The 26,545-nt window shown below is 37.5% G+C and overlaps 3 protein-coding genes across 3 annotated transcripts; 1 reads left to right on the plus strand and 2 right to left on the minus strand.

Annotated features, from left to right (window-relative positions):
• On the minus strand, positions 1-13,236 carry LOC107090035 (ankyrin repeat domain-containing protein 13C-like). Its single transcript, XM_015383185.1, has 13 exons — positions 12,430-13,236; positions 11,940-11,981; positions 10,221-10,325; positions 8,266-8,351; positions 8,058-8,103; positions 7,796-7,862; positions 7,498-7,642; positions 7,288-7,419; positions 5,939-6,100; positions 5,749-5,828; positions 5,520-5,618; positions 1,409-1,509; positions 1-1,308 (listed from the first exon to the last, which is right to left on the minus strand). The coding sequence occupies exons 1-13, from the start codon at positions 12,785-12,787 to the stop codon at positions 1,178-1,180; spliced, it is 1,554 nt and encodes a 517-aa protein (XP_015238671.1). The 5' UTR covers positions 12,788-13,236; the 3' UTR covers positions 1-1,177.
• Positions 13,237-14,738: 1,502 nt separating this feature from the next.
• On the plus strand, positions 14,739-15,917 carry znf830 (zinc finger protein 830). Its single transcript, XM_015383169.1, has one exon. The coding sequence runs from the start codon at positions 14,786-14,788 to the stop codon at positions 15,779-15,781; it is 996 nt and encodes a 331-aa protein (XP_015238655.1). The 5' UTR covers positions 14,739-14,785; the 3' UTR covers positions 15,782-15,917.
• Positions 15,918-16,168: 251 nt separating this feature from the next.
• On the minus strand, positions 16,169-25,927 carry efcab14 (EF-hand calcium binding domain 14). The gene is made up of 9 exons (XM_015383168.1): positions 25,256-25,927; positions 23,862-24,010; positions 23,606-23,751; positions 23,241-23,339; positions 23,052-23,159; positions 20,376-20,528; positions 19,814-19,904; positions 19,593-19,724; positions 16,169-18,588 (listed from the first exon to the last, which is right to left on the minus strand). The coding sequence occupies exons 1-9, from the start codon at positions 25,477-25,479 to the stop codon at positions 18,413-18,415; spliced, it is 1,278 nt and encodes a 425-aa protein (XP_015238654.1). The 5' UTR covers positions 25,480-25,927; the 3' UTR covers positions 16,169-18,412.
• Between the last annotated feature and the right edge of the window lie 618 nt (positions 25,928-26,545).

The raw sequence follows: 26,545 nt of genomic DNA on the forward strand, positions 1-26,545 counted from the left end.
AAACATGATGCTGGTGCTTTATTTAAAGGGATGTGAAGTAGATATGGTTGCAGTACAGAACAGCTGAAGCCAGCAACAATTTGATGGATCACATCATTTCCTGTCTCAATACTGATATCCAGCTTAATGAACTTCACAGCTGCATTTCCACTCCTCGGATTCATATACATTTGAAACAAAAAAAAAAAAAGTGTATCGCAAGACATCGTTTCAAAGTGTTAGTGTTATTTGTCACACACCCGTTAATCTAAAGAATCACGTGTCTGCGTGTACTATACATCAACAAACTCTTGGCTAATGTAGCATCAGGATACATTTGATCCAGGAGGCTAACAGAGCTGTAGCATGCCTTTAAATATCAGTGCAATATTAAGACTACAAACTGTTTACCTGATACCCCAATCCGAGTTCTCCCCCACACACACACACACAGAACGTTTCAGGACACAGTAGACATACTCACTCGTACCGAGCACAGGGGTTCGTACTTTACGAAAAACACAGACAGCTGAGAGGTAACATGAGCAGACCTGAAAGCACAGGAGGCCGTGTCCTGCACAGGGAAAAAGGCTTTGATATCAAACTGTTTGAGGTTGTTTATACCAAACCGTGTCCCATTTGGGTAAAAAACATTCTTAAGTACTGGAAATGTATTGCTACACAGTGTCACTCCTTTGAGTTTATATATATAATATGCAATATATAAATGACCAGTAAGCTCAGTTTAAGGATATATCTATATTTGTGGGTTTTTATGTTGTGAACCAAAAATGAAAGAATTATTTACATTTCTGAAGAAGTGAGCGCAGCTTCAGGAATTCATATATCAGTGGAGTATACTGAAATATCGATCTGACAGCTTTAAAAATGGTGCACAGCAGCACACAGCAGCAGCTTTACCTGCTTCATGTATAAACAGCAAGTACAATGAAAGCCATTAATCATTTGACAAAAAACATCTGCAGATATTCATCTTTTGGGTTACATGGCACTCTGACAAATCCTCTTGGGTTCATTTTCATTGGATGCATCAGCAAAATGAACAGAAAACTAATCAATAAGAGCACCCTGCCCATTTTCTTCCCTTTTTTTTTTTTTTACTTTAAATAGGTAATATGTATTAAGAATCAGACCAGTCCTCAGTTCTCCCTTAACTCAAACTGAACCCTTTGGCAGGTCAGAGGTCAGGAAAGCGGCTTGGGTCTTCCTTGTATTCAGCAGGGATGAAGAAAATAGACTCGTCAAAGTCGTCGTAACGGAACTCCTGAAAGGTGACCGTCGCTGTGATGGTTGGGAAGACGGGGATGTCTGCAAGAACAAGAAGATAAGTTAAAAAAAACCTGTTATTGATCTTTCCCCCTGAAGCTTGCCCACTTGCAGGCAGCCTAGCGGTAAGGTCGAAGCATACCGAGTTTGACTGGGAATCCCGGTGGAAGTTTCATCTGAACAAACTCCCGGAGTTTGTTGAAGTGCTTGAAAGGGGCTATCACTTCCAACACGTTTAGTAACCTGGAGGAAGAAGCAAAGGATTCAGAACTTGGGTTTTAAACACAGAACACAACAGGAACTCAAAAGAGATGTGATGCAATTCGAGAAATTCGTTGAAAAAAGTTAATAATAAAAAAATACTAGAGGACAATGGAAGAAAACATACATCTACAAGTTAACATTTAGAAATGAAACTGAATAGTTCAGACTTTTGTTGACTAAAATATAATGCAATAAACAGATACATTGTTACCTGTATAATATAACTAAAAATGTTGTGTTGTGTCCCTTAATAATGTGGTATACTAACAAACTGCTCAGCTTCTAGGTTTTCATAAAATCCTCAATGCATTGTTTTCAACACTGCAGCCATTAAGAATACCTCCAATCATCCTGGCTGTACAATTCCTAATTAAAGGTATAAATATTCAGAGCTTACATTTCAAATTCTACACAATTCTGTACAAGAACTGACAATTTTTATGTATGCTTTTGGTGACATGTTTTGAAATAAAGGACATGATCAATTATGAAATGTGTTATGTCTGATGGTTATTTCATGGAAATGTGAAAAGTAAAAAGAAATAATTAATTAATTGAATAGTCATTATTTTTACTATAGGGTTTATTTACACTAGAACGGAAACCGCTTGCTTGGTCCGTTCAAACAGACCATATGGTTTTGTACTTTTTTGCAAGTGGACTATAACTCATAGCAAAGTCACAGGTCTGACGATCGTTGCTCCCGCTCGTCAGAAATGACTACAGCAGGATGGAGACCAGAATCAGAAATGGAGGAAAACTATAGGAGTCCAGCATGCAGCGCCTCTGTTTTGCATATTTATCATGTTTTTACAGAAGCACAACAACAGAGAGTGTCAAGAGCCGCTCATTTAATTTACATTTAGTGACTTTCGATGTTTATTTTGTGACAGTGAATCCATCCACAAACTTGGGGAGATAGACCGCTTGCTGGCAGCAGTGTTGCCATGTATCAGACAGCTCGACTTTACCTTTACCCCTATGATGGTTTGCTACCATAGTGGACATTTTATGGTCTCTTTACAGCAGACCAAATGTGGCAGAAGTGAATAGACCCTTAAACAAAGATTAGGTTTGGGATGACTACAAAATAAAAAAATCAGGGTATTAAACATGCATCTAGGTCACACTAAAACTACCCGTTTCTAAGAAATGGTGCATGAAGTAACTGAACTGTAAAGAGAAACCAGGGTTTCTACAGGTATCAAAAGATTAGAATTGAAGATGCTCTAAATGAAAAGAAGCCTAACACATCACAGACGTGTTTTTTTTCCGTTAGCTTTTTAAGCTTAGGCAGGGATTCAAGACCATCACGATAACCATGTCAATCCTGCCCTGTTCTTTGCTTTAGAAGTGGCTTTCATTATCAGGGAGATCATCCTGCTTCCTGTGCTTTGTTAATAGTGATGGGGTCTACCCATCACAAATCGAGGAAAACCCACACACAGGATTGTCTTGGCTGATCTTCTGTGTTGTTCCCCGAGTCAAGTGCATCCAAAATGCTGGGCTTTACCGCTGGATGTGGCACATCAAGAGAAACTGACTCAGGAGCTGGCTGGGAGACAGTCACTGCATCCAAGCTGAGGTCTCTCCTTCTTAGGTAAGGATGGTTAATGCCGTTAGCCCGCAATCATAAATAATGAACAAGAATATGTAAATATAAAGAGGTTACACTGCACTTAGGTCTACATGCAGTGAAAAGTGAGACTGCTTTGATCACCGCACTAATCAACACTAATGTTCACTTAAACTTGCGAGGCAAAAAAAAAAAAAGAAAAAAAGAAGCTTATATTAACTTCCAGCTGCTACAAACGTCAGCGGAAGGACTTGTTTTGCTGACTGGAGGGAGCCGTCATCGTGGATTTGCAGTGCCACTGCCCACCTGTATGCGGGGGTCTTCTGCTCAGAAAATAATATTTAAAAGGTAGGATCATAATTTTGATGAACTGACTGCATAGATCAGGGGTGTCAAAGTGGTTCCAGAAAGGGCCGTGTTGCTGCAGGTTTTCTTTCCAACCAAGCAATAGCACAGTAGACTCCATTCATCTCATCAAGTCATCATGTTCAGATTGGAGTCACTTGATGAGATGGCTGGAGTTTAGTGTGCTATTGCTTGGTTGGAAAGAAAACCTGCAGCCACACGGCCCTTTCTGGAACCACTGACATCCGTGGCATAGATGATATTTTGAGATGTACTTTCTCCCTTGAAAACCTTAAAACTTTTTATTTTCAATTAATCAGAGAAATAAAGCAATGCAATTCTCACTACTGCTTCTGTCATTGTACATTAAGGCATGCGTAAGCTGCGTCTGGACACACTTTTCTCAATGAGCAGGAAGTGCGTGAAAATCAGCTTGTGCTGTGCTGTGTAACGCACAAACACGCTGTATGACCAATACTGTTCCATCACCATATTTGGAGTCTCTTGGGTATTAAAATGAGTATTGAATTTTTAAATCTTGCCATGTAAACAAGCCTTTGTACATAATCTGAAGTGCTGACTGACAGGTAAAAAAGTGAGGAGTATTTGCTGATATATGATGCAATAGCCAGCAAGTAATCACCTTCTTTTAGCTTTGAAAAAGTAAAAATGATTTCCGCCAAACTCCGTTTTAAGCACACTCCCTGGCCAGTACTATAAATAACTAATATTTGGGTAGCTAGGAAGCATCTTTGGATACAGCTGATATCATCTCTCAAAAACAAATCTGAACAGAATCAATGCATCTCTTTTTTTAAAGTCACGTTAAATCCCAAATCTGAAAACACATTAAAAACCCAAAGCATTATCGACTTCCCATTATGCATTCATTTATATTAATTTATCATAAAATACATTAAAGATGTGACGTGACACAATGTGGAAAAGTTCTTAGGGACAGGAATACTTTTACAAAGGGCTGTTCAGCTGGAGGAAAAAAAAAAAGAAAACACTTATAAAGAGCCCCTGGGACGGAGACTTCTGATAATATAATCTGCTCCAAGATGTAGTAATTTTTCTCTAACCGCAACACTGATGTTTTTTTTCCATTAAAGTGAACATTATAAAAGCAGCAAATATATTTTCAACAATACAAAGCAGAAAATGCGAAGACTAAAAATGACATTAAAAAGCCATTAACTGTGATAAAGAATGGGGTTTTAATGTTTTCCCCATTAGGGTTCACTCAGCAGAGGAGATAAGGCAATTTCCTTACATAACACTGCCTGCATTAATCCAACATCATCATCATTTACCTTTTCTAACATGCATGTATCTTTTAAACTGTTTTTTTTTTCCTCAAATCTACTTTACTGGTTCTCCATGACCAATTTAAAGATCACAGATTGACCGAAACCCAATTTTAGCGGAAAATGAAACCAATTCTTATTTCAAGAAAGCAATATATTTTAGTTTTAGTGTGTTACACCAAATAAGTAAAGCTAAATACATGGCTTTAGTGTGGCAATTGAACTACAGCTCCTCTAAAAAACAAAAACATGCAAAAAAATTCTACTTATTTAAAGTAACAGAGTGATAAATTCGTTTCTGTGTTCCAACTTTTATCTTGGGATTTTTTTTAAATACGGTACAGGAGCTCTGTAAATTGAAAATAACCTCTGAAGCTGGAAACTACAAGCAGCTCCAGCCAATTAAAGAAGCTCCACATCAGGCATACCAGCTGGGCTGCTGGTATATTAGTATTACTTTTTTAAACAGATAAACTGCAGTGGAAAAAGAACTGATGTTTGTTATTTACTAGAAAAATAAAGAAATCTGTTGATGTCTGCATTCAGTTCATGGACGGGTTTAATTTTCTTTCTGGTTTTGTAGATTTTCTTATCAGCGGTTATTCCGTGTAAGAAGTGAAACCTTTCATGTTCCAGGCCTTATTATCTGAATTATTTTATCTCCACTCAACACTTTCCTAAAACCCCAAGAGTATTCCATGGATCAAGCAGCGCTGAAAGCCCTGCGGATAGATCTAAGGAGGATGGGATGTACTTACGACTCAATGCCTAGAGGAAAATCCTGGCTCATGGCTACGGTAGCTTTGAAGTTCTTCTTGCTTTCCTTGCACATGAGCTCCCGGCCGAGGTGAGGCGGCCTGAAGGTGAGATGAGACACAAAGCAGATAAAGATGTATTACAAACTTAACACTTGCACAGATAGGCTTGTAGCTGCCCTGAATAATCGGCCAAATTACGGCAATGACTGATGAAACCATAGAAACGTACTTTCCATGCTCCGCTGTAATGTACTCTTCCCAAGAAATAGTGTTGGGGGCTGGAGCTGTAAGGGACTGCCTCCTCGCAGGCTAAAGACAGGAAAACATCAGTCAGGGGGATAATGACCGTTTTAAAGTGATACAACTATTAACTGTCGGTAAATGAAGACAGAGCACAGAAATAAACTTTTTTTTCCTACCTCAAAATTCTGCTCGCTAATGCTTCCTCCTTTACTCAGGCTCTCCATGATGGCTTTATTCCTCATGATGTCTTCTTCGCTTAAATGTTCCCGCCGTTTCCTGGACTCCAGCACCAGACCGTTGACAGCATAGAAGTCAGCCATGAAATTTCCAACCCTCTCCTAAACACAGAACGCAGAAATCTAAAAGTCATCATCGGCCAGATACAAAATAGCTGTGCTCACTTTACTGAGTGGCAGAGTGGTGTATTCAACAACATCTTAGGAAGGTTATGTGGAAGAAGAAGAATTCATAAGCAGTAGTGATAACTGCAACCTGAGGAGGACTGTAAAGCAAAGCCCAATTAAGAATTCTAGCAGGGGTGAAAAAAACAAGGTGTGTAGCACAAACATACGCATCCAGGACTTTGCTAAGTGCTAAGATAAGAAACAGGTCTGATACCTACTGAGACCTTTTCCAGATAAAGACTGAATTTCATTTTAAAATCTAGGTCTAAGCCTTGAGGAAAAGGGGAGTGTCACTGAATAAATGAGGTCCAATTGAGGCATTTCTTCAGTTTGTGATGATATGACGAGCTATCATCATCCACTGGACTTTAACCACTGTGTTCAAATTGAAACTCAGAGTAACCAAATACCAGGACATTAAAAAATGTAATGCTTCCATCTGCCCATAAGGTTCATGATGCTGATTTCTAGGGCTGCAACTAACGATTATCTTGCTAATTGATTAATCTAGCGATTATTTTTTGATTAATAATTGGATAACCCAAGGTTCCTCAAAGAAATATTTTTTTTTTCTAAACGAAACCAGGTGAAACTAAAACTTTTCCACTTGAGGAGCTCTGGATAGAGCAGATTGACAGACACAAACTTTCTTATCCTAAATGCAAAATGTATATATACATTTTTACAATTTTGATATAATAACTGCTGTAAGTGGGTTGCTCTGTCAGCTAAAGGCATGTTTTACAGTCTCTATACTCCAGTTAACGATTGAATACTAAATTAGTTGACGTTTATTTCAATAATCGATTAATTACGATTAATCTAATCATTCTTGTCATTTCAAGCAGGACTTGGCAATGTTTCTTGGCTTTATAGGGCTTGACAGGTTAGCAAAGGGGTCTGAGAATCCATGAGGTAAAACAAAGAGGAAACACCAAAATTATGCTGTTGAACCAAAGACCACTGTTAAAGCCAGACAGACAGACCCCTAACCAAGTATTCTTGTAGAATATTTTTATTAAGGATATATAGTTTAAAGTATTTAGGTAACTCCTGTAGTAAATCTGTTCTCCAGTTAAAGTGTGACAAGTGTCTTACTGAAGCTCCGATGCAAACATTACCGTTTTATCCTCTCTGAAGAGCCAGCCAATCTGACTCCGAGAGAAAGTTATCGACTTTGTTGACAGAGTTGCAGAGTAGACGTCGCTGCTCATCAGAATGTCTACTTCCTCTTCAGTCTCCATCTCAGATTCCTAGGACAGCAATTAAAGCTTGCTATATACATCATGATAAACATTCATTCAAACAGATTTCAGGTCACAGCTTATCACCTCATGGTGTATTCTTTGGTACACTTTAGCTTCATTGTCCAGAACCACAAAGGACTGGGAGGGTGGGGCTTCACCATTAAAAATGAAGCTCAGATCTCCGCGCTGACACTTCATATCGTTGAAGTCGATGAGTGTAGTGTCAAGTCTAAATTGGGACAGAGAATGAGGAGGGTGTCAGAATTGTTTCGGCCTACTTTCTGCCTCTAAAAGAAGTCCTTGGCCTAAATATCAGCCATTTGCTGCATTTAACTTTCCTTCTACTCTTCTACTAGTGCTGGAACTTTGTTTTTTTAATTACCTGATATTATTGCCCTGCTTGTAGATTTTACAAGCATCAGATGGCAGCATCCTGGAAAGCAAAGGCACTAAAACAGACAGAAAGTGATGTTAATAAACTCATCTCTTTGAGATACTGTTATTTCCAAATATTAATTGATAACAGAAAGATTTGATCAACTATTTGTTAATCTGCAATAAAATGTACACCTTTGCAGACGATGTTCTTGCTATGCCACCGTAAAAGAAAACTGATTTTTTATTTTTATAAGGACAAATCTCACCCCAGCTCTGGAAGTCCCAATGAACTTCGAGATAAAAGTCACCAAGCTGCAGGAAAAAAACAACAAAAGGTCAAAGAATTCATCTGATCAATAGAGAAGACTTTGCAGTATCGTCTTCATTTATACAAAATCGTTTCTGTAACACAGGAGGGCAGCTGTAGCATTCAGGCGATATCTACACATGTCTCATATTACATGAAATCCTCACCTCCCTGAGAGCTTTCATTAATTTTGGCCTTTTCTCCTCCACATTCTCTCTTGACTGCTGCTTCAACTTTCTTAATATTGCCGTAACTGGAACAAAGAAGGAACAAAAACAGATAAGGTCAGTAAACATTCACCAGCATGGAAGGGTTGTATCTACAGTATGGCTCAAAACAAAACTAAACCTCTGCAGCTGACTTCCTGGGTTAGTCAAATAGAGTTGATACAGAAAATCTTTGCCTTCTCGGCTAAATGACTAAAAAAAGATCAAAGTACTGTCAGAGAGGGGAAGAAAACACCCGAAAACATTTTGAACATGTGAAAAATATTGTGTTGTACATGATTAAACTTAAAAGACTTCAGGGTGACTTAAATTCTCTCAGCAAGTTTGTTCCATTTCATGGTATTCGATAAATATTAACATCAATATTTCCGCCTCAAAGGTTAAAATTATCCCTATATATATATACACATATAGATAAAAAAACCTCTATGTGCGTGTTAATGTCTCTATCTTAGCATTCTTGCTAATCAATTTCTATCAATACATCAATTTTTTCCTTCCCTCTTTGCCACATTTTAGGAGGATGCTGCACCAAACTGACCCTGAACGTCTTCAGTAACAGAATCATTAACTTCATCTGGTTCAAATGCATCACACTAATGCACCGCTACCAACAGCACGGACGGAGTCAGCAGCAATAACTCACTGGCTTTGTGAAATAAGCCTCACTGAGAACTGGTGACCCTTTAATTACAGCGGACTGCACAGAGCTAGTCAGCACTTCTCAGTGTATCCTGGTTGACTCATGCCGGCAGAATTCAGCACCCGGAGCGGGCCTGGTTGTGGCCATTGAGGACCAGGCAGTTTGCTGCTGCACATTCAGACAACCACAGAGCTAGCAGCTGAAATGTGTTACTTATAAGCCTTTGGTGTGCCGCTGAACCTGTGACGCATAATTTATCTCAAGCAAACATCTTTACATTTCTTGCTCACACTAATTACTTGCAGATAAATCAATTTTCTAGGATAAATCTGATATTCCCTAATTGTATGACCTTCCACATCCTGGCAGATGATAGCCCTCCCTCTAAACCTCACTGCTGCCCCCTCATGAGACACGTGACCTTCTCAAAGCAAAGCTTCTAGTCCCAGAACCTGTCCTCGGCCAGCTCGCCATGACAGGCAGCGGTAGCTGAGATGCATACTAACAAAGGTTGGTGTCATTTGTGAAAATACCCACAAGATGCCCAATAAATCAGCTTCATCATCTATTTCACCGGAAGAATGAACCAAATGCATGACTTAAACACGTCAGTAACTCCATATTTGTCTTCTATTTGGAATTTAAAAAAAAGCTGAATTTGTCTGCACCTTTACACAGGGAACAAAGTCAACACAAGCTCCTGTTTTACACAATTTAAAAGGTTGTTTTACTAGACTTTGAACTTAAAAACAGCAGCATCACTGAGCGGGGTGGTGATTAGTACGTAAGCTCAGAGCTGCCTCATATCATAAGTCAGAGCACGAACTGCTTCCAATCCAATCTGGCTGACAAGTGCTCCAAGAAACGCCAAATCCTATAACTTTTTGAAGCTGACATCTGAGCAATGCCATGATTAAATGTTTGTATTTAATTATTTAAATGGCCCCAACAAAAAAGCACCACAGCAGCTGCGCTGCGTCCATAAACTAAAAAAATGGGGAATCCAAAGCTGAAGTTATAATTTTTTTTGGGGGGGTTGAAAAAGAAGGAAATATTTGCACTAATCAAAGGCAGCTGGAATGTAACCAAAATGATTTTCCAGTTCAGACAAACAGCAGTTCTGCTGCCAATGCATAAGTGAGAGGCATCAACAGTAGAATTCAAAGCTCAGATTCCAAATGTCATAACATGATGCTGAAATTAGCATAATGTCACATATTAAACTCCTCAGAGCTGTGCTGCTGCAACTTACTCATCTGTCTATCACCATAGCTGATTGCTTCAGCAAGGGGGCTCCATCCCTGCGCATTTTTTATCTTAACAGGGGCATTGTGAGCCAGGAGGAGAAGGGCACACTCTGAAAGACAAAACACAGAGATAAATGTAAGCCTTGTATAGATGTACAGTATACTCTGTGCTTGGTTCATGCTCAGCAGTTAATTCTACAATGGAGAGACATGTTAAAAACACAATTAATGCAATCAAATTCAGTAACTACATTAAGATTCCTGTTGTTAACTGTTACCCTACCAGAATCCTGCTCAGAGTTACTGCAGAAATAGCAACCCACATTCCTACTACATCATTTTAATGAGAAGCTGTAGAGGTCTCAGAGTCTCCTCGCAAAGAGTCACTTTCCTAGCCGCATGATGATATGCACTGCCCATGAGCTGGCCAGAAATTTTTTTTATATTTCTCCTGTGCTTAAAACAGGGAAACATCGGGCTATCTGGAAACTTTTCTTTGCACAAACACAAAAACAGTCATAGGATTGAAATCAAGTTACCCCCATTGATCAAACCAATAACTGTTTTCCTGTTTTCCATTGTAGTCCTGTTTCTCTGACTGTGACTGGCTGGACGTGCTCTCTTCATCCTCTGACATGGAAGCTGGCTCAGAGCTCGTCTGACTGGCTGTGTGTTTCCTGGACAGGGCCACCTTTTGTAGCTGATTTTTGTTTCTCTGCTTCTGTCTCCTTGAACCCCAGTCAGCCTCAGCAGATGGCCGTTCACACTGAGCCTGGTTATGATGGAGGTTTCTTCCTGTTAAAAGGGTGTTTTTCCTCTCTACTGTCACTACAAGCATGTTTAGTGTGAACGATTGCATTCAAGTTAATGAGTCGATGCAATCAACTGGTTTTCCTTAGATAGAAAACTTTGAATCAATTTGACTGTATGATCTGGTTGAACTGTAAAATGCGTTTAGATGACATTTGTTGTGAATTGGGGCTATATAAATAAACTGAATTGAAATTGAATTGAATTAAGGTTAAGTGGTTTTTAAACTACCTATAGGAAAACATGAGTCTAAGCAAGTGACTGACAAGTTTCCCCCTTGAGCACTGTTTACTCCCAATCTCACTTTTTTAAGCAAATGGCAACACAATGAGATATTGTTCTACACAGTGATACCAAAACCTCTACATTTAGAGGTTGTTTAGTTTTAGGTCTTGTTTAAATACATTATTATAAAACATAGAATTGCAATATTATTGTGGCATAATTAAAAAACAAAGTTGTTATTAACCTACATTTACATTCTTCTGAAGGAGTGTAAATTGACTTAAGAAACCTGATCAAACTTTCTTTAAAGACGTTTTTTGCAACTGCACCCACTGATATAACAATGACCATTCTGTTTTGTTATATTGCTAAGGTATGTTCGAGTTCCCCCATGTAAAAAATCATAGTATCTTAAATTATAGTATTCATGCCACAAAAATATCACACTGATCAGGCCTTTTTAGGAAATATTTTCCCAACTCAGCAGATCTCAGACGATAAAGGGTTGAATGGCAATATCATGGTGATTGTCCCAAAGCAGTGTGGGGAACACACATAATCATATTTGATAGTACAATAATAGTCACAATTAATCTTAAGCTTTCTGAAAAATTATGTTTAAGTTAAAAACCAAGGGTTTTGCAGTGGGGGGTTCCAATGACAAAAGGGAAGCTTTTCTTTTTTTTTACCTTTTTGGCCCAACATTACAGCAAGGTGTAGAGGTGTGTTTCCTAAAATGACAAAGTAAATAAAATAATGATAAAAAATGTTGAATCCACAGAGATAAAAGCATTAGTCATGATTTTTTTTTTTTTCATTTCAGGTATTCTATTTATATAAATTCATGACATTGGGACTAATAAGGTCAAAGAGGCCTAAACTCCTGCAGGTTTCAATGACAGTGGAGACATGGTCCAATTAAATATATAATTTCAAAACCCAATTATGAATTCTGGGTTTTAATTTGCTGTAAGCGGTAATCAAAACAAACAAAATACACATTAATTTCTCTTTCTATCAGTATTTTCTTAAGTTTTAACTTTATAACTGAATTTCTGAGATCCATACATTGCTGATCACATAATAATTTAATGCACCACATATAGTCTGTGACAATGAGATCATTACAAATATAGGTAAAAAAAAAAAAAAAAAAAAAAAAAAGAGCATAAACCTAACCATGCACGTCTTTTTGAGAGATGCTCTTGGTCCTGATGAGAGATGAGAGTCGACGGACATCCCCTTTAAACACACACTCATGAACAGGAAACTCCAGCTCCTCGTTTGTCAGGATTATCGGGTTTTTGTTGTCATCATTCACAACCGATGCATTGCCGTTTATGTTGTTCTCATTGAGCTGCTGTTGCAGTGTCGAGGATTTGACAGATTTCTGAAAAGCCTTGTTCGACTTGAAGCGGTTACTATTAGCATTGGGGACCGTCCCGTCGGATGTCTCATTATAGGCGTCCAATATCGCTTCGTTTTTATTCGCCTTATTATGATCCTTCCGCATGGTGCGTATCTTTTCACCTGTCATTATGACTACCGTACGCCAATTGGATAACTGTAACTACTACAGAAAGGTAAAGATAAAAGTCAGCAAACCATATAATAAAATAAAGCACTTGCGAAGGCTTATTCTTGTCTTTATATTTTTGTTTACAATTCTAATATCGCTACACCTGCTGAAAAACTGACACCCAACATTAGCTTCTATTAGACGTTAGCTTGCTAGCCCTAAATAAAAAATGAGTACGATGGGCGCGGCGATGAATAAAGAAATTAACCTTAAACATAACAGAAACCACACGCACTAAATAAACACGGAGGGAGAAATTAAAACGACCTACAGACGACTACATCGTTGTGTCTTCTATCGTCTTTAAAGGTGCGTATTAAATTCAAATCTGTTCAGTCTTTGCAGCAAACGATGGTTGGACAGGTTGGTACAATAAACCAACAGAGCTAACGTTCTGGCTAGCGACTGCCAGCAAACCTCGCGAGATCACACATTAGGTCGGTTTAGACGGGAGCTATCGGCGGGATTTCTGGTTCGTTTCAAGAGCCAAGGCATTGAGAGCTGAACAGACTGAAAAAGAACCGATTCTTTCGGACCTCAAATGAAACGTTTGCTTAATAGATTAGAAAAAAATAAAAATAAAAACAAGAAAAAAAAAAAAAAACTACAGTAGCAAATCATAGATGAAATGTAAGCACATTCTGGGAACTCAAGTATCTGTTTTGTTTGTGATACTGAAGAAAAAAGTAGTTTTAGCACTGCGCTTTCCATTGTAGCCACACTTTAAGAGCAAAGGTACTAGTTCAACCTGATTTTACACCTGTCTGTGGCAGTGAAAAGAAGATAAGAAGTGGTTTTTTTTTTTTTTTTTTTTTTAGAAAGTGTGTACTCAGTAAATTAAAATGCAAAACATTGACAAATAAATGTTCAGATCCATGAGCTTGCCAGTGAAAGTACAAATTGATGTTAGATGCACTGTATTTACAATTTGTTAGAAGATTTCCTCTGCCTCAGCGACCCGGCCCCGGATAACGCGGAAGAAAACGGATGATTGGATAATTTTCTCTTCTTTGGAAAATTGAACTAAAAACCCCATAAGAAATAAATATACTCCGGTTCCTTTTTTATATCCAGAACTGAGAAAAAATATATAAAAGAAAACTAAACATTTCTTAACAGTGAATGACAGCACAGGTGTAGCCAGAACGTTTTGATAAGGGTGGCCAGTTAATAACCATTGCATACTGAGGGGTGGCAAAAAGTGAATAGGCACCAGAACCTAAGGATCAATCTTCATTGTTCCAACAGGAACAAGCACAACGTCCATATTCCTAAATAAAGACAAACTGACAAATATATGCATATATTTAAAGATCCGTCTAGATAAAAGCTATATTGGATAAAATTCTTTGAGGTTTCAGCTCCGGAGCAAAGATATTTTACATCGTCATTACTTACCTACTTTTATCAATATAATTCTACACTAAATTGATTTTTACAAGAAGTAATATCTACATAAATTGATAATTTAATAGTTTATGTTAAAATAGTTATTTACAGTATCTATGATTTCACTGAAGACTCTTAGATGACTTGCAGAGACGCATCATTTTCTCTTTACGGCATATAACACAAAATCTAGTTCTGAAAGAGCATGAATTCTTTACTAATCATCTCTAATGTTGCTATATTGATGTGCATAATTAACCACAGTAATTTTGTTGGCAAGTAATTGTTAAAATATATAGAATTTAAATGTTTTGAATATTCTACTTAAGAGATTAAAAAAAATGGTAGGGGTGGCCATGGCCAACCCATCTAGCTCCGCCCCTGAATGACAGCACTAACGCCAAAAAAACATGTAGATAAGTCAAGTGGATCGTCTCTGAATTAACCTCCCTGCCAGGCGGTGGCGCTATGGAGACTGACCACCATTATTGCTGACACAAGAAGAGCCGAAACGTTTCTGTTTGTGAAGTAAGTAGCCGGTTAAGCTAACACGCTTCGTTACCAAGAATGGCGTCAAAAAAGGGAAAGAAAGTAGTAAACCAAGAAGAACTCCGGCGGCTTATGAGAGAGAAACAAAGGCAAAACACAGAGAAGAAGCGCGTGGAATCTCCTTTCGCTAAATACAACAGTTTGGGTCACCTCAGCTGCTCCTTGTGCTCTGTGCAGGTGAGATCTGAACTGCTGTGGCCAACTCACGTTCTGGGAAAGCAGCATAAAGATAAAGTTGCAGAGTTGAAAGAAGCAAAGAGTCAACCAGCTGTACCACAGAGTCAGCCGACAAAAAGGAAAACGCAGGGCAGTGAGGAAGCTGTTCAAAAAAAGGCCAAAACAGCAGGTCAGTCTGGGTCAGGGTTGCCTGGAGACTTCTTTGAGAAACCAGCTGAAAAGGCGCCTTCACAGAAATCTGCAGGATTGAGCCTTTTAGCCGGAGTTTATGACGAAGACGACGATGAAAAAACTGATGAGCACAACCCCCCAGCTCAGCCAGCTGAGGAGCTGCCAGCCGACTTCTTTGACAGCTCCATCCCATCCACGCCTGCTATATCCCACTCAGGATCCATCCTCAAAGCAGAGGTAGCGGAGAAGACCGCCGAAAAGAAAGACAACACCGCTGAGGCACTGCCAGAGGGTTTCTTCGACGATCCGGTCAGGGACGCGAAGGTCCGAAACGTCGACGCCCCGAAGGATCAGATGGACAAGGAGTGGGAAGAGTTTCAGAGGGAAATCCGACAGGTGAACACTAAGTCTGAGGCCATTGTGGCAGAGGACGATGAAGAAGGGCGCCTTGAGCGACAGATCGACGAGATTGATGAACAGATCGAGTGTTATAAAAGGGTGGAACTGCTCAGGGACAAGAGGGATGTGTTGAAGAGTAAACGTGAGCCCAGGAAGGATGAAAACATGGAGACTGAGGAAAACAACGAGGCGGAGGGGGAGGAGGATGAAGAGGGGTTGCTGGGACTTCTGTCCCAAGACTGGAGAGCTAAGGGAGCTCTAGCCTAAAGTTACTGTAAATCATGTTTTTGGTCACAATTTGACAAATGTTTCCAAACATGTAAATAGTTTTACTTAAAGTCACAATGTTTTGTAAATTTCAGATTTGATTCCTGCAACGCACCAGTAAAAATGTGACAGAATCCAGGGCTCTTTAATTTATTACAAAAACACAAAGTCAAGCCTTTCACTTACTTTATTCATTGGTGCTCAAACGAAAAAACAAAAACATTTACAGTTGCAATGTGGACCCAAAAATATGGCAGTGACAAAAGCCAAACTCAGTCCTGCAAAAACCATTATAGAAAATTATTTTTGGGAACAAAAATAACTTAAACAAGTCATACATTTTCATTTGATAAAGGGTCAATTGCTAAGAACCCCCCCCCCTTTTTTTCTTCTTCTTAAAGCATCCAAAGTTAAACAATTTTTGGTCAAATGTTGCAACTAGCATGTTTTGATGCATAAAAATAATCTAGTAAAACTCAATTTTACAATTAAATTACTAAAATAGGGTATTATTAAAAGTAAAATGATCTCATTTCAATACACAGCAACACATTTCAAGTCTTGTTCATGTAGATTCTTGACAAATAAGGAAAACTCAAAATTCCACTACATAAGCTCAAAAAGAACTTTTAAAAACAAATCTACTGTTAAAACTCTGGCTTTTAACAGCTGAATGAGAGGATATTAATGGAAAATTAAGTGAAAAGAAAAAGAGCCTCATTTTCCAATGGAATTTGCACTGTCAAAAGTATCAATCCTGTTAACCTTTAACTGAGGACACAATAAGCTCCAGGGTGATATTACTGTTGGTACATGATTAAATACCAGTAATTTGTTAAATTCATAAATACCGCTATTATTGCCAGCATCAGTTATACAATTTTATAAATGTATTTGTTTTCAGGGGTCGCCACAGCAAGTCATTACAACCTACTTCCAGACTAGCAGAGTTTTACCTTACACAACTAGTATGCAAACCCTGGTCCTCCACATTACTTTAAAGAATTAAATCCATCACCACGAGGGTGCAAATGTGATCTGAATAGTGCTGGACATCAAAAGCTTTCTTAAAAAACCCTGTGATTTTGAGGCCATACTGTTTTACAACTAAATTAGAGTTGCCTCCTTTAGATTGCATCCATTCTATGCTTCAGACGCAGCAATTATGCAAACAAAACTTTGATCATGTATCAAGTTCAGATACTGTACACCATATTGACATGTTTGGGCAGAATATTTTTTTTAAATCCACTTTTTGTTGTTTTTTGGGTCATGATATATGGTAAATGCATTCAGGGAAAGTAAAATTTATGGAGGTTTCTTTTATTTGCTGCAATAATCATTAAAATGAACAAACAACTGCTTGCAATATGTCACTGTGTATAATGAATTTCTGATTTTTACTCAAATCACTAGAATAGGTTACACAGACATTCTAATTTACTGCGATTAACCAGTATTGGAGAAATCCTTTATTTCATCTATGTTCAGTTTGATTTTTAACCATACCTATATTAAATACTCTTTAGCATATCTGTTTAAAACCAGCAGGTCAAAACTTAAGAAAAACAAAATAAAGAAAAAAAAAAGGCAGTGAAGGATCTCTGATTAAATTCCAACAATGTGACCCCTTTTAGAATATAACTGTTTGAAATTACATTTTTACAAAGCACAACAGGCCACATGGCCTTTGTGTGAATCCTTACATAAGTAGGACCTTTATAATGCAATAAAATATACATTAATGCAAACAGTGATGGTTTTTACAGAGTGTGAGCTCGGTGCGCCTGTAATACATCACTTATTGCTACATGTGCCTCAATAACCATAAAAATTCTAGCAAGGAGTTTGTAGCCCTTCAAATTTGCAAAACATCAGGAAACGAGAAAAGCAAAAAACCAAAACTACAACTAAATGCACAGATCGACTGATCACAGATGGAAATCTGAAGGTGAAGGCAAGCAGAGCTTTAAACTTTACTTTTAGCTTAGAAAAGAGCATAGAAAAAGTTTTGACTGCTTTTACATCTGATTGTTTTTTCTTAGATAAGTTAGGAAACTGTGCAAAAACACAATGAAAGCCTCTAAAACGCCATTTCTAGTAGTCATTTGTAAACATTCATTAAAAGTCCTTCTCCAGTAATTATAGACAAGCTTTAAGTGAGCTGAACCAGGTGTTGATGTAGACAGGAACATTTCTGAGAGCTACAGCCTAAAATAGTTTAACAAACAATTCATTACATCAGGATGAGACACAGAATCAAAAACAGAAAAAAATAAAAATAATCAGTTACTTCATGTTGAAGACCTGGGATGGGGAAAAAATGACTTATTCCATGTTTACAAACAAAATTTTAGGAACTGGTTAAAAAGGATCAGATTTTACATACAAATACTTGTTCGTATTACTATTAAAATCTAAGCAATTTTTGTTTGCTGACAATATATTTAAGTGGAACTTGTGGGGGAGGTGTGAGGAGAGGGCATACCAGTGCCTCTTTTACCACTGTCAAAATGATAAATACTTAGTTCACCAAGGTGCAGCAACTACAGATAAAAGTCCGAAATCCCCAAACCCTCCCAGACCCTGCTGGGTGCTCCATACTGTTCACTGCGGTCAGTGACATGGAGCTCACAAACCCACAGCAGCTCTCAGCTCCACCAGTCTGTACCTGCGGTCTCCATCATCAAAGCACGCCATAGCATGTTCACTGGGAGTCGCTCCCCCAAACTGATTCTTTAGGTCTTGGTAAGTTAGTCCGAGGTGGTTGCGCTCCACTCCTGCTCTCCAGTAGAGGTTCTCAAGGTCTGCATTCAGAAAAATATTCAATTAAAGTTGACATTTAAGTGTTTATTATTACCCTGCTAAAACTGCAGAATTGCTTAGAGAAGGTACACATCTGCCACAAAACCTGAAATATGTTAAAAAGTTTGCCATCCACTTTAATAGTCTGATTTTTAAAAAGTCAGAGGGAACTTGGAGACCAAAAAAATCTGAAAATATTCAGTATCTACTGTTGCAATTTCCAACAGGTCTGACTGATTTGGGCTTCAGAAGAGCGAGAGAGAGCAAAACTTTCTGAGAAAAATTATGGTATGGTTACATAATGACAAAAAATATTTTTGTTTTCAGCAGATTATAAGGCTGAATAAAGACTAGAAAAAATGCTTTGTTTTAATCTTTGATCTTTCAACCCGTCTGCCATGGAACATGCTCAATTTGGAAATCTTGTCCGAATTTGAGAAAAAAAAAATACAAGTAAGGAATTATCTGATCACTCTTTAAGACCGATATCTCAAACTCCAACCAGTGTTCTGCCCAGTTTAGACAGTTAGTCCTGAATCATTAATAACCAGTTAACCCTACTCTTGAGGACCGACTTTGGACGCCAGCGCTCTAAGGGAACATGGCTTCATTTACGCTAGGTGTTCCCATTGCTAATATTGAACCCTGAAAACCATGATTTCATGCAATGATTTCTAATAAGAGCATCCGGTGCAAAGTGAATGCCTTCTCACACACTGTAACAAAGCTTTTACTTCTAATATAAATAATTAAAGGATGCTTGTGTGAAGCCTTGGAAAAGATTTGCAATGCTGCACTCTGATCTTCTTGTGCCTTTATATGGAAGTTGAAATGCACTAAAAGAAAAAAATTGCAAATTTTTGATCCCCAAATTGCACATGGAGATCAAGTTCTAAAAAATAAAATGTAATGCCATCAGCTACTTTTTCATCTATGTTGAAAAATAAGCATTAAAGGAAAATCCTCAAACTGAGAATAACGAATGGAGAGGTTCAGTGTTTTTGACCTGATAGAGAAGTGACACCCGGCAGGGACAACATCTTCGGACATTTAGTCCCGGCACTCCTCCTCGATCGTCTTGGAGTTAAGAAGCGAGGACGTCTGCTTATTTGTGGCTTTGTCAGAGGTGCAGACATGTCTGTTAGAGGAAGAATCAGATGGTCATGTTAAACAGCTACAGAGTGAAAGAAAGTCAAGAAATTAAGTTGGCTTTTTTCTAGGTAGTACCTTCCACATCCTGAGGTGGTGTTGTTTCTGTCACCATCGCATTTACAGGCCCTTTACTGTTCACAGTCACTGGAGCTGCTTCATCTTTATACTGCAAATAGATGGAAGGAGGAAGGTAATTAAATGACTGTGTGCTTGGAGTCTGTAGACTCAAAGTATAGAGTTAAACGTTCAGTATTGGGCTGTTACCATCTTACTCGTTTATGTTTAAAATTAACTTTAAAGAGTTCATGAACCAAAATCCCTAAAGCAAAAAATAAAAAAAAATATTTTTTTGGCAATCGTGTGGAGCAGTTGACTTCTAATTTTCTGAAATTGACATGAGACATTCTTTTTGGAAGCTTCACATACATGTTTTAGTTTTATATTGAGTGACAACCATAGCCTAATAAATAAAATCTAAGTAAAACCAATTGAGTAATAAAAACATTTTAAATAAAACATTTTTCTTTAAAAGACTGAGTAAAAACGCATTTTGATATCCTGATGAGTCGATCAACTTATATAGCAGTGGAGAAAAAAAGTTATATTTAAGGCACCATAGAATTAGGGTATTACTCACACTGTGTTTTGACCCATTCTCCAATGAGGCCACTCTTTGATGAAGATCTGCAACTGTAGACAGGAGAATGTGGATCTGCTCATCAGTCCACATATGGTGCTGCTCTTCCGTCTTATTGACCTCACTCATGGCTCTTTTTAGGTCTGTGATGTCCTACCAAAATGATACATGATGTAAATATATGTGCAACTAAGTGTTTAACACATGTGCAAGCACAATCTGGACACAAAATCTGTTCAGTAAAAAGGAATAAATATTTACTTGTAAACATATAACGGCTACATAAAAAAAGAAAGACTGGTCAAGAATTCTAAAACTATTTCCTCACCGATGACACAAATTGCTGGAAAACCTTCATGCATATGCACACAACAGTAATTTTATTATTGCACCACTTGATTCAGCATTCAGTCTTCTAGATCACACCAAACATAAATATAGTATATCTGATTAACTTGGAGTAAATTCAATCCCCACTTGGATTGTCCATGAATCTGTCTGACTTAGCAAAAGCCACTGTTTTCAGAGAGGTATATATATATATATATATACATAATGGACAGGATATAACCTCTCAATCATCAAGTGCCAAAAATGTTTAAAGACAGAGCAAATATAATCAACCACAGATGTGACATACTAATAGGCTTCTAACAAAAGACAGAAAAAGAATTTAAAAATGTTTTAGAGTTTTACAGACCGGTTGTACACACTAATGCAACCCTAATACTGCATTTTTTTCCCCTTGAAACAGATGTTTTTTATTTCTTTGCTTTTATATTGTATTTGTTATACATCATAAAAACTTGCAGTCAAAGCAGGGGTGTTAACACCTTTCAAAGCCGCCATAAACTTAGCTGGTAAAACTACGGGCAAGAAAGAAATATGAAGTCAGGGTAATAGAAATACATCAATATGCAAATATTTGGTGATTTTCTTATTTTATCTTGTTTTGCATGTGAGAAAAACAGGAAGATATTTTTTTCCCCATTCTTTCAGATATCTGACCTAGTTTTAGTTCATAGCATCGAAGCTCTCCAAATAGATTGTCACTTGTTTAATGTATTATGAATGCAAAGCCAAGGCATTGATCCAAAGAATGACAGGACCCTCTTATCCCCCCGTCTCCTTTAACACGGGTTTGACAAGAACTGCCAAGCTGCTTACATGCGTGGGTTAAAGCACTTATTAATCTGGCTGTGGCAGCGATCACCAGCGCTTCTCATTTGGATTCAAGCCATGATTTGGAGAATCAACACAACACGTCTTGATGTGGGGTAGTAGATTTTTTGGTTTTTAACAAAACAAACCTGCAACTATGAATAAAAAGAAGATTAAAATATAACCTCATGTCGCCTGCATGCTAGATGATATTATTTGACATTAATGTTGTTTTATGTGCCAATGAAAAAAGGTATTCTTAGCAGCATTTACATTATGGCTACAATTTATAATATGTACAAGAAAAAGAAATCATTGCACAATTTGTACTGATTAAAAAGTACTTTGATTTGCTCATGAAAAAAACAAAAACATTTTGCTTAAATGTATAGAGGAGGATGTTCTTTTTTGTGGGTCTATCATCAAAATAAATGGTCCTCCCAATTGTCAATCATTCTGGTGATACTTTACGTAAGCCGTCCTATGTTCTCATCCCCATTTTCACTTACCGGTGAGTCATAGCGAGTGAGACATAGTGGAAAAATTGCAAATCTTCTTTTGGAAAGTAAGCTTGTCTGAGCGATGCAAAAAGTAACTTTTAAACTGAGTGCGCACGTGTAGAAATGGGCTCGTGCATGCTCTTGCATGCGTTTAATAGGTGTTCCCTCTTGGGAGCGGGTACAGGGTTGTTGTTTTTTTTTTAAAGTGAATTGGGATGAGTTTAAAAAAAAATTGCAACAATCCTCCACTACACCTTTAAGGCAGGAGACTATTTTAGTTGGGAAAATTGGGAAATGTTGTTTTTGTTAACATAAAGATGAACAACAATCTGAAATCAAGATCATTCAGCCACTACAGCTAAAAATATCCTCCACTTTAGGGTGCAAAAATACATGTTAGGATGAGAAGATGTCCCTTAAAGTCACCACTATTTCTAGAATAGGTCCTTCTAGTTAATTTTAATCCTTTGGCAGAAAACAAACTAACAAAAAAAAGCTCTCCGCACCAAAGTCATAGTGGTGATTATGGCAGAGATGAGGTTAAAGACCATTTTGCTTCTACATAACCAGCACTGAACCAACACTTTATGGATGATCAACCAGCAGGACATAACAGGTAGCACCATAATGTAACACCCCTTGGCCATTTTTCCCAATAGTTTGCAGCTTTGCATACAAAGGCCCCCAAATAAGTGCCACCTAGTGTTTGAAAAGGGGGATTGGACTGAACACTACGTCTTTACCTTGGGAGAGATATTCAGCTCGCTACTGCTTTTTGTTTTTCTCAAAAATAAAATAAAATACAAAAAAACGTAGGGTGTTTTACATACACTCACTAATACTGTGAGTTTTCTCATTTAAAAAAAGTAAAAAGAGTAAAACTTTTTTCTCTATTGTTCATTGAACCATCAAGCAAAATGTGAAGTACACACTGAGAAGTGAATTCAACATTGATTGGGATGAATATCAATTCAGAAAAAAAATAATGTCACAGTAACTGCCTATTCAAAATTACCATGGTCTTCTTTGACTCATCCTCTTTCTTCTGATTTTCAAGAGAAGCTCTCATTGTTTCCACATCATGCTGTACACTTGTTAGTGTGCTGCCAATTGTGGCAACACTCTAAAAAAGACAGAAAAAAAGTGTCATGTGGTTACTAAATTCAGAACACATCGTCAAAGTTCAAACTTCTGTTGACATTACCTTCTGAAGCTCTTCAACAGTGGTTGGAAGGCCGATTAAATCAGCAGACGATTTCAGACTGGTTTTCAAATGGCTGACAGCTGAATCCAGAAAGGTGATCTGTTTGGGTTGCAACAGAACAGTTTAGCTAAAAGTGCACATTGTATGATGAAATCCTCTGGAAAAGCGGCATGTACGTTGCAGAAAATTTATAAATCTGACCACATTTTTTTATGTTATAAAAGTGCAATAAACTGTCTGATGTCAAAACAAAACAGAGCAAAAGTTAAAACTTTTGGTATGAGAGAATGTTGGCTGATAGCTTTTTCTTTACAAAAATGCACTTAAAAAAAGCAGATATTGCAAGCGTAATAAGCGTAACTGACCTTTCGATTCACTTCTGTTAGGTTAGACCAGAGTCTGCTCAACCCCTTGTCCCCGTTTTCAATCTCTTCGATTTTCTTCCCCTCGTCTTTCAGATCCTCGTTTAATTTGGGTATTTCACTTGACGACGCCTTCTGGGTGGATTCCACTTCAAAAATAAAAACATCATGTGTTATAAGCAGTGACAAAAACACCTCAGCTAGATAGAATATGAACAGAAATGTAAAAATCAAAGGTGATTATGACAAACACACTTACTGCTGTGCCACTTTTCCTTCAGTGAGTCTAAATCCTCTTTCAGTGCAATCTGCATCCATATCAGTCCAGCAGAAGCCATGACACAGGCAGCTAGTATGATGAACAGGAACAAGGGGTAGCACACGCTGCAGCATTGTGAGTAGCTTCTTCTGTTAAAAGAAGAGACATGTAACATTAGACTTTAAAACTGAACAGCCTATTTTATTATTCATTGAAGCACACTTAGAGGGTTCTGTGTGTGAATAACAAGCATATTTGAAATTAACTGTTCTTAAAGAATGAGTTGCTAAAGTCTGTGCTTGCAAGAGTATTCATACTGACCAAATTCCTATTTTGTCAACACACCCATAACCTGAAGGTTAACCTTTACCTAGTGTTGTGCTGCCTCTATCAGGTTTCCTTACAGGAATTCCTGTATTTCGCTCCATCCAATTTCTCAACAACTTAAACTTAACAATAAAAAAGGCATTTGGCAAGATGTGCTCTCCTTGTATATTTGAATGATTGCATTTTTTATTGACATTATACAAATGGTACAGTGAAACTATGTTCTCTTCAACCTGAAAGGGCATAATTCAAGAATCAAGTACCCTTTATATTCAGACATGATTAAAATTCTGTTGAGGCATTAAAAGCACTTATAAGAGAAGAAAAATAAGCATCCATTTTAGGATACATGTTTAAACAGTGCTCTGTGAGACATTTACATTTTAGATACCGTTTTATGACCAAACCTTCAAACTTCTCCACAGCTTCATCACTCAAAGTTTTAATAATTATGTATATTCTATGTTGGATATCAATCATGCTTTTAAATGAGGACAGCACTTTCCATTAAATCGATTAAAAGCGCTTTATAAATAAAGTTTGAATTGATTTGAACTGCGAAGTATTTCTTGGTCTTTGAGATGCTTTAGCAGCTGTACTTATGAAAGGAAAACAATTGGGTCTCCATTTAATACTTTATAGCTTCACAGCGGAACTGGCTACAATGGCAAAGCAGAGTGAATAGATGAGTGTCAGATTTTATATTTCATCAAGTTTTAAAAACTATGTAATTTCCTACCCCTTTATCACATACATTATGCATACAGTTAATTGAGGTTTGTGACTTTAAAGTAACATAATAGGAAACCATTTGAGGGATCTGTCTAATGTCATAACTTAAAGCTAAAATAAGTAAAACTAATACTTAAGTTTTTTGTTTTTTTTTTTTCCTGACAATTATTAAAGAACAGTGTGTTGTCTCATAAGTACATCAGTGTTTTTAGAGAAGAGAATATGTATAATCTTTGTTTTGGAATTTGAGCACTAATTTTACATCGTTTAGTTGAGGCCCAGATGCAATCCAATTATTCTCACAAACGTATAAAAAAAGACAGCAGCTCACTCACTTTCCAAAGCTATTTACGCCGTTCAGGTTGTTGAAGTCATCCTCCTCAGAGCTGGATTCCGACTCTGAACCCGGTGGTTCGGTTCGCAGAAGTCGGTGACCTGAGCCCTTTTTCGTCTTCTTTCTCTTACTGTCCCCGAGTCCGATCAAGGCGTTCAGCTCTTTTCTCTTTTTCATCTTCTTCTGTGGGGTTAGCGAACCGGCCAAACCCGATTTAAAGCCCATTAAATCCAATGTTTTGTCCAGTTTGCCGGATGTTGTCGCTTATATAAAAGCTAAGCTAACCGTACCTTACTAGCCTGAACTCAAACAGCGTAATGTAGAAAAGTGACATATGAAAACATCGGGCTCGTAATCCGATTGGTTTCTTTTACACTATGTATCTTCATAAATAGTTTTAGAGTCTGTTTAGTTGATTATACCCAGAAATTGCTTCTGTGAGCTACCGGGTCGTCATGTCTGTTAAGCTAACTCAGCTAGCTAACGTTTGCCAATTCTAGCTGCTTTAACTTCCGTGTTCTTACTTTACCTCGTTTTAGTTAGAAAGCAACTGCTCCAAAACGCTTATAAAAAATACACATATATATACAAATTAATACACGTTTAAGTCATATAAAGGAGTAATACTGCTTAACCTGCAAACCCCTGCGCATAATAACCTCGCTGTTGATTGGTTGAGTGACAATGACGCAACTTCCGGTGCATTTTTTTTTTTATGAGGGAGCGAAAAGGCACATACTCTGGCAATATGGCAAGCCGTTTTAACATAAATTCGGTTTCGTCTGACCATCCTTAATTACGTTCCAGATATCTTAAATTACATTTTGACTAGACAAAACCACATTTTGACTATCCGGAATGCCATACAACGCACTGTCCATTGGCATTTGGCATAATTGGCCCTGCCTCATCCGAAATGAACACTAGTGGATAAAATTATATTATTTAGAGGCTATTTCACTATCATCATATTGGATACAGTGAAGTATCACTTGACAGCAAAAGTGTCTAATGTGAAGTGTTTTTTAAATTAGTTTACACTACAATAAACTGTGCCTTAGTATAATTTATGAAACAGTTTTTTTTTATACTTTGATATAGGCAATCAACATATAATTCAAAGAGTGTGTTTATTCAAACATACAGTGGCTTTTAAACGTATTTATACCAGTGTAACTTTGAACCACAAGCTTCAATGTACTGTATTTGCTTTATCCGAAAAATTAAAGCAAAGTAACAAATAATTGTACAGCAGCTAAGTCATAATTTTTTCTATTTTTATTTTTAACAG

The sequence above is a fragment of the Cyprinodon variegatus genome, unplaced genomic scaffold, assembly GCF_000732505.1.
Source record: "Cyprinodon variegatus isolate N-32 unplaced genomic scaffold, C_variegatus-1.0 Scaffold277, whole genome shotgun sequence".
Taxonomy (NCBI): domain Eukaryota; kingdom Metazoa; phylum Chordata; class Actinopteri; order Cyprinodontiformes; family Cyprinodontidae; genus Cyprinodon; species Cyprinodon variegatus.